Here is a 15,925-nt window from a genome sequence, read left to right as displayed (position 1 = left end):
TAAGTTGTAACCCTGCGTTGATCTGTAACAGAAATATTTTTACATTAAAGCATTGCAGTGCCCAAGATAATCGATACTTGTATTGTACGAGTAATAAATTAATGATTCGAGTAAAATGTAAGGGCAAATCACGTCGCGCTTGAGAAAGTGGCAGAATCTGTCACAGGACAGCAAAATAATAAACGAATAACAATCAAGTACTCACCCCACGGTTGCTCCACCGTCACCTGATGCCTCCCAGACCTTCTCCTCTCCGTGGTCCTCCTCCGGTGTCGCATCTCTGTCGGCGCACTCACTCAAGTCACTCACGACGCGGCGACGTTCACGAGCGAAAATCTAACTGACGCTGACAACTACAGTACTTGCTGCACCAATTCCAGCATCTCCACTGCAAAAAAACAATAATTATAAAACACTGAAGTCTCTTATAGAACTGTCGAAAATAATTGTTAGAACCGCGGAAAACGGAAAGAATCGCGTGTCATTAGCGCGACTTCTCGCGAAACGTCGCGCTGGGCGCGGATAAAAATTGTTCAAAACTTGTTAATTGATGGGATCGCATTCGCGAGCGCAATTAAGTACTCGCGTCGAACAAATATGAAACGTTGCGTACTTACTTACAGGAGAGGCGAGGCACGATACTCCGATGCCTCCGATGTGTAGTTGGATGTAAAATTGTCTCGCGCGCGAACGCCGGCCTCGATCGCGGGTCGATATTCCAGGGATTCCACCGTCGTGCTCGTTACCACATCACACACATCACACACATCACGCTCGTCACGCTCGTTCGCGACCGAATACGATTACGTCGATTACGATCGAAGCTGATCGAAGGATCCACACCGCGTCGCGACGTCGCGTCGCAGCCGTACCACGCGGTATCCTGATCTGATGGAAACTGTCACTACTGTCAGTTGGTGTCGTTGGTGACGTTGATGTCCCCCACCCCTTACATTCCTTCGCGCGACGCGCAGCCGGGCGCGCGCCGAACTATCTCATCGATCGATACCGTGTTACCGCCCGCACCGCGCGCCGCCCGTCATGCCATCCGTGTTGCGTGCGTACCGTCGCGGCGTCGATCGCACCCGTGTGAAGTTAGCCACCCAACTTTTAAAAAAATTAATTTTTTTTAGCTCATTTGATTGCTCATTGTTTGCACATGTATGCACATTTTGAATTTTCGTTTGCACACTTCTAGTAAAAAAGTTATTAACAAAACAGTTTTGGGGGGGCCAACTTCACATTAGCCCTCCAACTATACGAGCAAATTAGATCCAAATAGTCTTAATCGATAGATTTTCGTTTGCACACCCTTGGTTAAAAATTATTAACAATTAAAGTTTCGAAAACGGTCAAAGTCAGTAGATAAGTTCGAAACACGAATACTGTGTTTAAAATGGGATTAATCGATAGATTTTCGTTTGCACATTCACAAACAGGTCGAACAATTCATATCTTTCAACACAGAAGATATGATTTATATCTTTTAACACACAGAGCTTTAGCCATTGTCATTCTTTAAGAATAAATAATAAACAATTTCAATTTTACATGCGTTTATTAACAAATGACGTCTTGCCACGTTGTCACTATTGTGACATTATATTTAAAGAGAATTGTATATAATTCATAAACACATTTCATATTATTATATACACGAAAACTTGGGGGTGTGTAAACGAAAAATCAACCTGTTTCGAAATGTGCAAACGAAAATCTATTGATTAATGCCATTTTAAACACAGTATCCATGTTTCGAACTTATCTACTGACATTGACCGTTTTCGAAACTTTAATTGTTAATAACTTTTTAACCAAGGGTGTGCAAACGAAAAATCGACCTGTTTCGAAATGTGCAAACGAAAATCTATCGATTAAGACTATATTTGGATCTAATTTGCTCGTAGTTGGGAGGCTAATGTGAAGTTGGCCCACCCAAAATTGTTTTGTTAATAACTTTTTTACTAGAAGTGTGCAAACACGAAAATTCAAAACGTGCATACATGTGCAAACGATGAGCAATCAAATAAGCTAAAAAAAAATTAATTTTTTTTTTAAGTTGGGAGGCTAACTTCACACGGGTTATCGCGCCGACTTTCTCACCGAATGAAAACAACGGTAGCTCTTTTTTCTCGTTGCCTAGCATTATGCAACAATAATTCTGGAACTTTTTATCGTTTAATGTTGTTTGAGAGAGCATACTTGGCATTAAAGGATACATAGCAATGATAAAATGAACGCATTTCTCGAGATTTCTTTAGTGTCATTTGTCGCATTTTCGGCGCGCCTCGCCGAGTAAAAACAACGGTAGCATTGTCGTGCACGCCGCGCGCCGGCATGTCCGGACTCGGCGATCTAGGTCAAGGCCAATTTAGAAAGTGGGTCAATGTACAGCACGTGACAAGAGTATCCCGCGCCCGCGCCCGCCGCTCAAGTAGGTCAAGGCCATGTGTCGCTGGCTTGGCGCGAGAAAGTTTTCCCTATCGTTTATCGCAAGTATCTGGGCTACCATCCAAGATATAGAAATGATTCGAAAAGGACTGTTTAGTTTATGCTCTGCGCTATTAGAGTATCTCGATTTTTTTACTAACAATTACGTCCTTCCGTTTATTTAACATGATAAAGCGCGCACGTGCCGTAAAAATCGAGCACCAAATAATTTCTGAGTTTCATAAAACGCTTATATCTCGGCAACCGTAAATGATAGAAAGATGATTAAAGAAAGACTTTGTACTTTATACTTTGCCCTATTGGAATTACTCAATTATATTACTCGCAATTATGTACTTTCGTTCATTAAAGCAATAAAACGCGAGCTGGCCAAAAGAATCGTGCACCTCGGCATTCATCATTTTCATTAAACGCTTACATATATCTCGGCAACCGCAAACGATAGAAAGATGATTTAACTATCACTCGTTAGTTTGAAATCTGCCCTATTGGAATTAGTCATTATTAATACTGGCAATTTTACAGTTTCAATTACTAAGACGAAAAAGTGCGCAAGATCTTAACGAAACGTGCGCCGAGCGACTTTTTATTTTATTTTAACATTTCAAAGCTTCGACTTTCTCCACCGAGAGCCACCGGACGGTATTCGTGGCTACACATTTCTTGTTGGTTAGCATTTTGCAACAGCATTTTAAAACTCTTTATCGTCTAATATTGTTCGAGAGAGTATGCTTCACATTAAAGGACACATAACAATATTCAAATAAACTTATTTCTCGAGATTCAGTCCGCGGTGTCGCGTATCGTATTTCAGAGCGCCAATCTTCGGATACGCGACACCGACTTAATATCTCGAGAAATACGTTTATTTTAATATCGTTATGTGTCCTTTAATGCGAAGCATACTTTCTCGAAAAATATTAGACGATAAAGAGTTATAGAATGCTTGTTGCATAATGCTATAGCCAACGAGAAAAAGGAGCTAACGAATGCCGTCGCTCGCGCTTGGTGGGGAGGTAGACGGTCCGAAATGTTACAAACGACACAAAACAAATCTCGAGAAATACATTCATCTTATAATTGTTATGTATCCTTTAATGTGAGACATGCTCTCTCGAACAAAATTAGACGATAAAGAGTTATATGTAGAATGCTGTTGCATAATGCTAGCCATGCAACGTACGAGAGAAAGGTAGCGGAGAGTGCCGTCGGGCGACGTTCGGGAAGATAAAACTCTGTGATATATATGCGAATGACAAAGGAGGAATCTTGAGAAATAAGTTAATTTTATCATTGTTATCTATCCTTTAATATGAGGCATGCTCTCTCGAACAACATTAATCGATAAAAGGTTTCAGAATGTTGCATAATGCTAGGCAACGAGAAAAAAGAGCTATGGCCGCGGCTGTTCGCTCGGTGAGAAAATCGGAGCCTCGAAATGTGACAAACGACACTTAAACAAATATCGAGAAATACATTCATCTTATCATTGCTATGTATCCTTTAATGCAAAGTATGCTCTCTCGAACAAGATTAAACGATAAAAAGTTATAAAATGCCTTTGCATAATGCTAAGCAACGAGATAAAGGATGAGCTATACGAATGCCATCGCCCGATACTAAACGAGTCTCAGAAATTATATACGTTGACACAACGCTAATTGTTTCATGAGCTTGTTAATCTCTATTAAATAATTGGAAATTTTTTATCAAAGTAATGTAAGTTATATCTTGCTGTTCCGAGAAAAACACATGCATTACGGGTTTTCTCAATTTACTACGGTGTCATGATTACCGTGGGAAATAATAAGTTGAAGCGTTTTACGTGCCGCATTAAGCGTCAATTAATTGTAATTTAAACAAATATAATTAATAAATATACTAATAATAAACGAAATTTCGTATTTTAATGTTTATAGGTTAAATTTAAACAATTAAAAGAATTTGATCACGTATCGTAGAGATGCACAAAAGATCATAACAATGATTGAAAGTACATATTTTATTTATTAAGAGGTTAGGCGAAAATGGCGATTCTCAGCGTCGAAAACTCGCGTTTAAATCGGCAAAAGTATCAGCATAGCATGTTAAGCAAGGAGGTTGACGGAGGTATTCTAACGAGGGTGTTGCCTCCCCACATTGCCTCCACGAAGTCACGCTGCTATTGGTCAGAGCGCGGGAGCCTGCTGCCCCTTCTATGCATGCCCTCCAGCGCTTTGATTGGCCGTGGGTTGGGCTTCCGCACCGTTACTAAGGAGATGGGTAAAAGTAGGGGTAGGCTGTGTACATACGAATACCCACTGCAAACTTCGCTCATCATGCTTCCCGCGTAACAGGAGCGATTTCTGAAGAATTTACAAACGACTCCAAACTCGAGATTTTCGCTTTGGTTATAACCTAAACCTTTTCTTTTTAAAATTTTGATATTCTTTTTATATTCTTTTAAGCGTCTTAAGGAATGCATAATATATTTCTCGCTATTACTTAATAATAATTTAATTTTAATATGACTTGTTTATTAAATTAGTAATGCATTTATTAATTACTTGCTTATCAAGAGACACGATAATGTCTTGTACTAATTGTAAGTGCACGGAGATATGTGTGAATATATATACAATTCACGCGCACGCAAGATGTAGCGACGTATATCCCAAGATTAGCAATAAAAATAACAAATTGAAATCAACGATAATGAATATGTTCTCTTAGAACAATAAAACATACCCCTTAAGTTTATTAGTAAATTAAATTAAATATTGCAGGTATTATTATATAAGCAAAAGAGAACAAATGCCGAGCAAATGAAGCTAAATTCATTTGCTCGGCATATAATAAACAATTGCTTTCTCGTTGATTTGAAATATGCAAAATAATAATGATATCACTAATTAGTGATTATCGTCAGATCATTGTTTAAATATATTAGAAATATTAATAACAATTTTATGCCAATTAATATAAGTATATGTTTCTCGAAGTTTGAAAATAAAAGTTTTGGAACAATACTGAATAAAGAAAATCGACGGAAAAAATTAAGTCTTCTATAATTGGTGTGAAAATATAAATTTTTAAAATTTTTTAAAAATGTCATTATATTCTAACGTCGTTATACATATTAACACTATGTGTTATTCAATGAAAAGCATTCTCTCTCAAACAAGATAGGACGAGATAAAGAGTTTTAGTGCATACTAGTGCATAATGCTGGATGCTAGTCAAGTGAAAGAGGTGGCGGCGAATGCCGTCGCTCGAACTGCTCGGAGACATGCGATTGTGGGAAAAAAACCAAGAATTTACTGACGATGTTATTAAAGTAGCTTTTACAATATTTCTAAAAAAAATGAGATCATTGTCCAAAAAGTCAAATTATGAAAAAAAAAAAGAAACAAAAAAAAGTATTCGAAAATAACAAAATTATAAATAATTACAACTTTTGTTTTTATTAGGCATTAACTTCTTTTACAATCTTGTGCACCGGATAATTAAAAAAAAATTAATAATTTTTATGTTTTAAATTAGTAGACGTAAACTTCATTTTATACAAACGTAAACAAAAATTATTCAATTATCATTCTATATCTATCAATTATCAGAGCTCCAGTAGCACAGTGACGTTAAATTACGTTTTAATGAGGTCTCTAGTCGTCTCTAGACGTCTCTAGATCTCATTAAAATGTCATTTAACACTGTGCTATTAGGGAGTTCATATGTTTTAACATGCGGATATCTCTCTATCCATTGATTGATAAATTGATTATTTATAAAACACTGATCGAGATAAAACTTCTGCAATTTAGGAAATAGTTTCATAATTAGAGAATAATTATTAGGTATATCTATGTCCGTATATCCAAAAAATAACTTTTTTAAGTTTTTGCACTGCGCTAGTAATTCCAACTTATGATCAGTGAGGACACAACCGCTCAAATAAATTTCTTGCAAGTGTTGATACGAAGAAACTGATCTAAATATGTCATCAGTAACTGACTTCTCCAAATCGCAACTGTAACAAAAATCATATAATTAGTACAGTATTTTAATTGCGAAGAAAAAATTCATGTAACTTTTTCAAGATGCTCGCAAGAGAAGCAAACAAATTTCAATAAAGAATACAATAATGTGTATTTTAAAAGAAAATGTAGCACACACACTTACAGATCAAGGGTCACTTTTTGTAAATTCTTACAGTTAGCGAGAGCATTAATACCCTGAGTTGTAAGATCCCATCCCTCCAGTTCTGCCTCGTCACTACACGAATTTCCCAACTCTATTACTTCCAAGTCACGACACGAATTTGACAACTCTATTATAACTGCATCAATTATGATGTCTCCCTGCAGTCTCAACTCACGTATCCGTTGATTATTTTGCAGTATTATGCAAAGACGTTCAGTTGTTATATCTGTGCAATCCAAGTTTATATGTTCTAAATTATTTAGCCCCTCGAGATACGAAAATCCTTTGTCGTCTATGCCAAGGCAAAAACTTAGATCCAATTCTAAAAAAAATTTGCATTAGTTGTTGTTATGCAATTTACCCATAATTTTGACAATTATATACATATACTATATGCATATACCTTTCAAATTTTTGCATATTTTTACAATTTCCTGTAGCACAGGATTTAAATCCGTGCGGCATTCACTTAATCTTAAATGCGTTACACAACTGCCGCAATTATTAAGAAAGTTTACGAAATCATTAGCATCAAAGTAACTTCCTGTAAGATCTAATTGTTGCAAATATTTACATCTAGGTGTAAAATAACAAAATAATTTGCACATATATTTCTTGCAATCAATCCATCGCATGTTCAAACGTGTATAGAGTAGAGGATCCCGTGTTAAAATATCAAAGCGCTTATTATTTACTTCATTCATGCGGCATAATGTTATTAGATCTAAGTATTTAAATATTTTTAGTAGCATTTCAGTCTGTAAAGATAAAATATAATTAATATAATACAAAATAAATACATTAATACTCAAAGTACGAAATGTCATTGCAATAAATATTGCGATGAGAAATAGACTTCTTAAAATACTTTACAGGAAGCGCAGATAAACTGCAACGTGATGCCTTTTCGTGCTTCAAATTACTTTTATAATTAATCCTTCTTATTTCGCTGAAAATATCATTGGAACAAATTGATTTTCATTATTAACAGGAAAAAAAGATTTAAATATTACCTAATGTACAATAGTAATACCTTTTATAAATAACACAATATTCAGGAAAATTTCGTTGCAGATGAACTATATCCAAGTGTGCACTTTTTGAATCTGCTGTTAAATTATGAACATCGTCGTGGTGTGGAGAGTACATGCTGTTAATTCTTTTTAACAGATTACTTAAACTCTCGTTAGGATTTCTAGGAAGGATCAAATCTGATGTACCGATAAGCATCACAGCATCCAGTTCTGTATAAGATTCACGTGAACTCTTTTTAAATGTTAGTCTGAGCATTTTGGTTTTGAAGTCGCACGGATGCGATAACGGTGGAGAAAATAATCTTGAGTTCGAAAGTACAATCTGAGACGATTCATCCCACAACTGTATCCAGTGATTATTGGAATCTTGAGCCGAAATTTGAATTACGTTTCCAGGATTATATATTTCGTAAATAGAGACTCTGACTGGATATACAGCTTCATGAAATTCGATATCTTAAAAATAGAAAATATAATTATACTCTCTTCTCAACAAAAGCGTATCTTCTTTAACAATATCTTATTTATCGATTCGAATATTACGTACCAATATAATTATTTTCGCTCGTCATATATAGGCCTCGTGTACACTTTTCAATTGCCCTTGTCATCGAGCTTGTCGTGTCATCGTTGTGTTGCCACGGAGGTATTGAAATATCATTGACCTCTCTCAACTATATTAGAAAATCGAAATGTTTCAAATAGAAAATCTTGTAACATAAATTTATAGATAACGATTACTTTGTACAGGACTATAACAGATAATACCAGGCAATACACATACATCTTTTCCAAAAGAACATGATGAATGAAAATCCTCATCATATTTGTAAGATCTTGGTGGTCCAATTATGTCAGGGGCAGTATAGAATATGCTAAAATTCTGATGGTTTCTTCTCGTGGTAACATATCTTATCTTCACAAATTGATAGACGAAGTCAACACTATCCTTTTCTCCTACGGAAACTCTGCCGATGTAGGGATATCGACTACAACTCTCACAATTTAAAGATTCATTGTGGGTTGTCATATTGTCTCTCTAAAAGAAGATAAAAAATATATGGAGAATTCAGAATAATAATTCTTTCTTTTTTAGCATATGTTAAAATGTATTATAATATTATATATATTTATAATTATAGCGTTAAGATTATATGTGTATAATTTAACAATAAGTTTATTTTGCTTCCGAGAACTCGCATTGCTAGTACTGACATTATTACATAGTCTGCATGTGTGTGTGTGTGTGTGTGTGTGTGTGTGTGTGTGTGTGTGTGTGTGTGTGTGTGTGTGTGTGTGTGTGTGTGTGTGTGTGTGTGTGTGTGTGTGTGTTGAATATCATTATTAAATAATTTATTATTTTAAAGAAAATAACAGTTATTTTTTAATTTTGTTAATGTAGAAAAATGTTCTTTTATAAATCTGAAATATCAGGAGCTCCGTGTTCTTCTACTACCACGTGGCACACACGTGCACGAGCACAAAATAAAGAACAAAAAAATTACACAATTTAAATTGCTCACATTCGCCAGACTTACGCTTAATTTCTAAATGACTATAAAAGTTCCATTCTGCAATAGTCGTAAGAGTATATGTAAGACGCGCGTAAGCAGTAAACTATTGACAAATGACATTTTCATATATCTCATTTTCCGATACACGTTATAACATGTATCACCACGTGGTAGTAGTGTTTCACACGGTAGAAGAACATTGTGCAAGGGGCTTAACCAAAAATGCGACATGCCATGTGACTTTAGCTAAGAATTAATTATCTACCGGAAATTTAATTCGGAATTGAATCAAAAAATTAATCAGAAAAACTAATTTATATCGATTTTCATACTACTTACTGTTTATCAGCAAGGCAATTTTGATATTTTCCGTATAAAATGAAAAAATCATGAAAGAGAAGAAAAATGTTGGAACACGTGGTAAACACGTACTATTGCCAGACCTAACCTGAGACTTGAGAACGGCCATCCGGATCATTCCTAGCTTGCGCGCGCCCCCTGCCGTCGCCGCGCCGTACGGTCGGGAGAGAGGTCGACGCGATTGGCTCGCGAGTCAAGCCCCCGGATCCGGCCAATCACGTTCCGCGTTCCGCCGCTCCGAGCCGATACATGTGTATTCACTAGGAAAGAAATATACTAATAAAAAGGAAAATTTTCTTTATTTTAATAAATGGAGTCACAGTTGTATGCAAACTAATATTTACTAAAATCCAAAACATTTTTTTCTCAGTGTAGTACAATTATATATTCAATTTTGTAGTAATATATATATAAATGTATCAAAAATAATTTTGATATAGAAAATGAAACGTATAACGAGATATATTATTTATATCAATATATAAAAGTTTATAAAGATTTGCATATAAGTATTATTTAATTATAACAACACAATTATTCATTAATTGTAATATCCAATTATAATAACAATTGTGCGAAGTTTCTTTTTTTGAATCTTACACGTCATTTATTCTGTATATATTTTAATTAATACATTTTCACGATGCGTACTGCATGAACAACATGCACAGTTATAATACGCATCTTCATATTTTCGCGGTCGGTTTTTGGATCAAGCAATTTTCCATTATCAATTTTTTAATTTCACCCACAACGCGAAGTAAAATTTTTCCTATAGTTAATTACAATTTCAAATTAAAAGCACGGGTCACAAAAAGAAACGGTAGATCCGTATTCTCACGCACATAACGTAACAAATAGTAGAAATATTTTTTATCAATGTCGTGCAGTTAATTTTTACGAATTGATATTCTTTTATAAATTAACTGCTCGGTGTGCATTTTTCGATACAATCGATGCTCGTTTATAATCCGAACCGAACGTAATGTTATCTGTTCGTCATGATAACGATCCAACATTGGAAGGTTGTGTGTCGTCAACGTGTGTGGTCGAAGTGAAGAGAAACGAGCCCTAGACGTTTCGCTATTTCCTGGCGAGACACGCTTTGGCGAGCGGAAAGACGAAGGACGAAAAGATGCTTACTTCCAAGCACAAATCCGATTTGACGGCATCTCGGTCTAGGATGAGAAAATTGGTCTCGTCGATCGCGGAGCTGATTCTTTTCATTTCGATCGTTTTTCGAATGAAATGTTGCCAAATTGGATGTGTATTATTTACAGAGTAAATAAATATCAACTGACTATAGAGATAACATTAGGTACAATAAAAATTCCATCTATCTAGAGATAACATTACATAGAAGAGGAAGATAGAGAAAAGAGATACATATATTCGGAAGATATTTCACTCAAATCATATTAATAATGTATCACATAATTTCTCCCTTTCTAAAAAAAGAATTATGAATGGAGCTGACATTCGACATTCCACCGTTCCAGTGTTTTCGTAACGTCACATTGTCCATTGAGTTTTGTAAATTATGTTTGACAATGTCTTCAATTACACGCGTGGATCATTAGATGCGTAATGGCATAAAAAATATAGACGTTTAGATTTTCTTTTGATAATTGTTTATACAATTTCATTCCTGGCAACAAAATCGTTCGCAATTATTTTATTTGGTTCACGAACAAAGATATTATATTAGATTGCAACATTGTTTTCAGGAAAATTATCACACACAAAAAAACAAGTTTGTAATAAGCGATAAATCTTAGAGAAAATAGATGTAAAAACATAACAAATTTTGCAACTTTAAATAAACCGTATATATTTCGTATACAATATGCGGAGCTACAAGAATTCTTGCGTGCGATAAGACATGCGGTAAACACGATCAACGGATGTAAAATTATCGACAGCATAAAAAATGTTTATTAAAAACTGCTTCTTCTCTGTATATATTATATATAAGCCTATTTTTATAATTACTCTTTAAAGTTGAAGGCTCAAAAAAAAGAATGGGGAAGATCGGTAAATTAGGCTTAATTATTCTTAACGAAAATTGAACATTAATTGTAAATTACAAATTAGAGCGGTAGTAACAAACTAGCGGCAATGTAAAAGTATGTGAGCGATAAAATATTAAATAATAATGCATATTCGTGTGTACTATAAATAGTTGACAACGAAATGAGGATGAGAATATAACAAATGTCTGTTTTTTTTTTTCTTAACGTAATTATTTCAAGGAAGATGAATATATATAAACACTCAAAGAATAGGTTCGCAAGTGTCATTTGTATAGGCTATATGTACAATTGTCTCTCGAGAAATCAAGTTCTCGCATCTAAATATGTGGCAGTGAAGCACTCAAAGCTATTGTGCATCGCAAACAAATACTTGAACAAAAAGATCTCTTTCGTCGATAGTCGCACTATATGATTACATACATGCATATATATACTTTTTCGAAAGAGTAGGAGAGGGATACACCATTTTCGTAGCTACGTATCACAATCGCTTCAACTAGGAATTCTTTGTCCAGTATGTGGAAAATCCAAGCTCGATCGCTGTCAATAGATACCAGACGAAAGCTGGGACTAGATGAAGCAGATGCTACGATTTGTCACGATTACGCAATTTAAATACCGAGTGCAAAGGGTCTAATTCGATTGATAATACTGCATATGTTAAAGTTAAACGTTTAACATTAAGACAGAAATATACTTTCTCTCCTTTAAAAAAATCATTTTTTTTTTTTTTTTATAAATTACATCAAACCTGTCATTTAGAAAGCTAAATGTTATAACATACAAATCATACTTCACTCTTCCGATACATACGAAAACAAGTAATGTCGTGATTAACAATTCAATATTAATTCTCTTTTACTAACCGAACGAATCAATTTCGTGGAGTAACGTAGGAAAATATTTGGAATTCACTAGCATAGAAGCTCGCACAGTCGCGTGTCCAGACGCTAAAGATTCCGCGTCTCGCTGTGAAAATAATTTATACACAATTCGCGCTATACATAGTTCCTTCATGGAAGGAACGTAAATGAAATGAATCTTTTGTACAATGTAACGCGATGTCATTATAAATAGTGAAATTGGAAGTGCTATAACGCCAGCCATGGATGATGACGAATGGATTCGCGACTTCGGTCTCCGTAATCGTACGTGACCTCTACGCCGATCGGTATATCCTCCTTCGCTGTAAGTACCAGATGCGGTATTGAATTGACCTCAACGATCCGCGCGATTAAATTACCGGTTCTCGAATGATTCACCAATCTGCCAAGTTTGTCAGACTCCGCGGTCGCATCAACACTGAAAATCATATGCAATATCAGCATGTGCATTACAGATTTTTCTGTTCTATCTGTCCCAATCTAAATCATTATAGGTTTCCGCGTAGATAGAGAATGATTATTTTGTCGAGATCCAAACTTTTCTTACCAATACTGCTGATTATGATGTTGAAAGTAATACATGTAGCATCCGGTATTTTGATCTTGTGCATATATCTCCTCGCGCTCCTTCGCCTCCCCCTGGTTGATCAGCTCGCCAATATATTCCACTACAAATTCGCCTTTAGCAAATTCTCGTGTCGTTATGACACCTCGACCTTTGCCTGGAAAGTTTCTGACCTGTAATAGAAAATAAATTGCCATAATTTGACTTACTTAAAATGTAAACTGAAATCTCTGCTAGACCGTGCGCATGGATTTTTACCTCTAAACCATCCTCCACCTGGCAAAGCACTTTGTGTTCTAGATCACGTTGTTTCTCTTCTAATACAGCCTTCTTGCTCTTTCTTACGCTACGACGTACTGGAAAGTAGTCGGTAATCGAATGGTTCGTTTCGATGCCCTGCGGCTTCGACAAACGATGACTGAGAGACTGATTGGAGGTTCCTCTTTTACGGCCACGTGGAGCTGCTGGCTTTTTTACTTTTAACGGGCTCAGTAATGAAATCACAGATTGCTTGTCCTTAGTAGTAATTGTAGCACCCTCGTCTATATCTTCCGATGGCATCTTTATTCTATGTGGCGTAGAAGGCGTATAAATTGGAACAGCTACTGGTGTTTCTAAATAAATCACAGTCTCTTTAAATATCATAAATTCAATTAAAAATAGAAAACCTGATTATGTGTAAACAGAATTGCAATTACATACCGTCAGTTTTGAATTGTTCTACATAAGGAGTAATCTCTTCCTTCACTTGAACACGAGTTGAAACAGTTTGCGCATTATCGAAAAAATATTGGGCAAGCGGACTTTTCCCTTTCGTAACTTCGGCATTTGGATCCTGCGGCAAATGAAATAAAACAAAATGCTGCAGTACGTGCGCGTTTACACATATATATTTCTTACTTATTTATGTAAATATTAATAAAGAAACTGACACAGACATACTATAAATTTTAACACAAGATACTTACTTGACTATGAGAGTAAATTATGAATATAGGAGATTTGCATGTTTCTAGTACGGATTCCGTTTTGATTGTGTCGAATTTATTTGTTGCTTGTTTGGTGGTATCCAGTTTGCTCTCGCTTTTCACCAGTGGACTTGCATCATTACTTTGTACAATTGAAGGTAAAGTCTTTGTTACATTTTTTCCTACACCGTTCTTCCGTCTTCCTGTGATAATTATTAATAACATTTAAGCCTTTGAGCTTGATAAAACGATGTTAAAATAATTATAATTAATTAAATATATTACAATTAATAATATACATATATATTAAATTATATAAAAAATTTAGAACACAAAAATATATACTCGATGAGAAATAAATTTTGTGCACAGTTATCATAAAATATTGCTAAAGCTCTAAATAAAATTCATAAACAATTCTAAAGAACTCATTGCCTATATAAGGTTGTTTGGACGTTAGAAGTATACTTTCTCTAAAGGCAAAAAAAGAATGATGATCTGACAAGTGAAAATGCACAGAGCAGCTACAAAGCTACATAATTCAAAAGTCGCGAGATATAAAAAAAAATGAAAAGAAACGTCAGGAGAGAATCTTCAAGAACCGCGGTCGAAGCTAATCGAAACGATCGCTCCAGGCGGAGAGAATCGCCGCAGTAAAACTGACATCCCAATTATCGTACTTCGTACTCCATGTTAGTTTAGACAGTTTAGAGTTCTTAGTTCTAACCCGATGCGGCGAAACGAAAATCGTCATTGTCAAGACGATCGGCGTCGCGATGAACGTGTCCCGGTCATCGCCTCGCGCGATATTAACGAACTGCAAAACCCGACGGCATCGAGACAGGCGATAAATGTCGCGCGCCGAGACACAGGATCGGGGGGAGCGGGCGGACGGGAAGATCGCCAGCGGTCAGAGCGGCGCAGGGGAGAGAGGGAAGCCAAAGCGTCTCGCTGCGATCAAGATGGAGCGAAGGAGGAAGCGAGACCCAGGAAAAACATAAAACATAACCTGCCGCCGCGGCCGGCGCGCTCGAATGCTCGATTCCTCGAAATGAGAGCGTCGTCGCGCGACGCGTCCTGGCGTGAGACGTCCTTACCTCTCGCGGCGCCGACGGCGCGGTTTCCCACACGGTGGGACGACGCGCGGGTCGCTCGGTACATGACGAAGCGAAGCGCGTGACAGCGGCGGAATCACTGAATCAGCGATCGGCCCAAATCGGCCGTGCCGTGACGACGGGCCGCGCGTCCGTTGCGACTTGTGGCACGGTGCGACGCGAAGCGACGTGACGCGCTTCGCGCGTCCTCGCCCGTCTCGTCGGCGTCGCGTCCTTTCGCGAGCGACGGGTCGCCGCGTGCACGAGACACCCGCGAACGCGGTTTACGATCTCCTATGGGCTCGGATCCGCCGAGCGATACCGCAAGCAACGCCGAGCGAACGACTTGCCGCCATGTTGCGCGATACGTTCCGCACGTCGCGGCGGTTTCCGATGTCCAATGGGAAGGCGCGCTTCCTGGGAATCACGCCTAGGGACGGAAATGTCCCTAGGAAACGTGGCTTCTTATTGGACGTCGGACGTGGCGACCGGGCGCAAAACGAATTTCAATATGGAGTTTTCGTTACGTTGAAGCATTCATGACGCGAGTGTACGATCAATAACGAGAAATTGTTTCATGACTGCGACGCATAAATAGCTGAACACCTGAAACAGATGTTTGGAAAAAATGTCAGAATTTATGCGTCGCGTAGAAACGGAAACGTTTCCTCAATATCTTGCACACACACGAACGTGTAAAATTATTTCTATTTTTTATTATTACACATTTCGGAGTTATTACGGAGTTATTTTTTTTAGATGTATGAATAATCAAATATATAGACATGTGAACATAAGTTTCTCTATATGCAAGGATTCTAATCTAATTATGTTCGTTTTATT

The 15,925-nt window shown here is 36.8% G+C and overlaps 2 protein-coding genes across 3 annotated transcripts; both read right to left on the bottom strand.

Annotated features, from left to right (window-relative positions):
- Nucleotides 1-5,875: 5,875 nt before the first annotated feature.
- Nucleotides 5,876-9,660, bottom strand: LOC139811511 (F-box/LRR-repeat protein 4-like). Its single transcript, XM_071775784.1, has 8 exons — nt 9,518-9,660; nt 8,449-8,703; nt 8,212-8,338; nt 7,664-8,120; nt 7,504-7,579; nt 7,034-7,388; nt 6,610-6,952; nt 5,876-6,457 (listed from the first exon to the last, which is right to left on the bottom strand). The coding sequence occupies exons 2-8, from the start codon at nt 8,692-8,694 to the stop codon at nt 6,103-6,105; spliced, it is 1,959 nt and encodes a 652-aa protein (XP_071631885.1). The 5' UTR covers nt 8,695-8,703; nt 9,518-9,660; the 3' UTR covers nt 5,876-6,102.
- A 1,692-nt stretch (nt 9,661-11,352) lies between these two features.
- Nucleotides 11,353-15,448, bottom strand: Set8 (SET domain containing 8). 2 transcript variants are annotated; one of them, XM_071775589.1, is made up of 6 exons: nt 15,086-15,448; nt 13,989-14,191; nt 13,723-13,858; nt 13,279-13,634; nt 13,003-13,193; nt 11,353-12,873 (listed from the first exon to the last, which is right to left on the bottom strand). In XM_071775589.1, the coding sequence occupies exons 1-6, from the start codon at nt 15,147-15,149 to the stop codon at nt 12,663-12,665; spliced, it is 1,161 nt and encodes a 386-aa protein (XP_071631690.1). In that variant the 5' UTR covers nt 15,150-15,448; the 3' UTR covers nt 11,353-12,662. The 2 variants fall into 2 exon arrangements, with proteins under 2 accessions (XP_071631690.1, XP_071631691.1); XM_071775590.1 differs by having other exon boundaries at nt 13,723-13,855; nt 15,086-15,447.
- Between the last annotated feature and the right edge of the window lie 477 nt (nt 15,449-15,925).

Source organism: Temnothorax longispinosus, chromosome 4, assembly GCF_030848805.1.
Source record: "Temnothorax longispinosus isolate EJ_2023e chromosome 4, Tlon_JGU_v1, whole genome shotgun sequence".
Lineage (NCBI taxonomy): Eukaryota > Metazoa > Arthropoda > Insecta > Hymenoptera > Formicidae > Temnothorax > Temnothorax longispinosus.
This window is presented reverse-complemented; position numbering and strand designations above follow the sequence as displayed.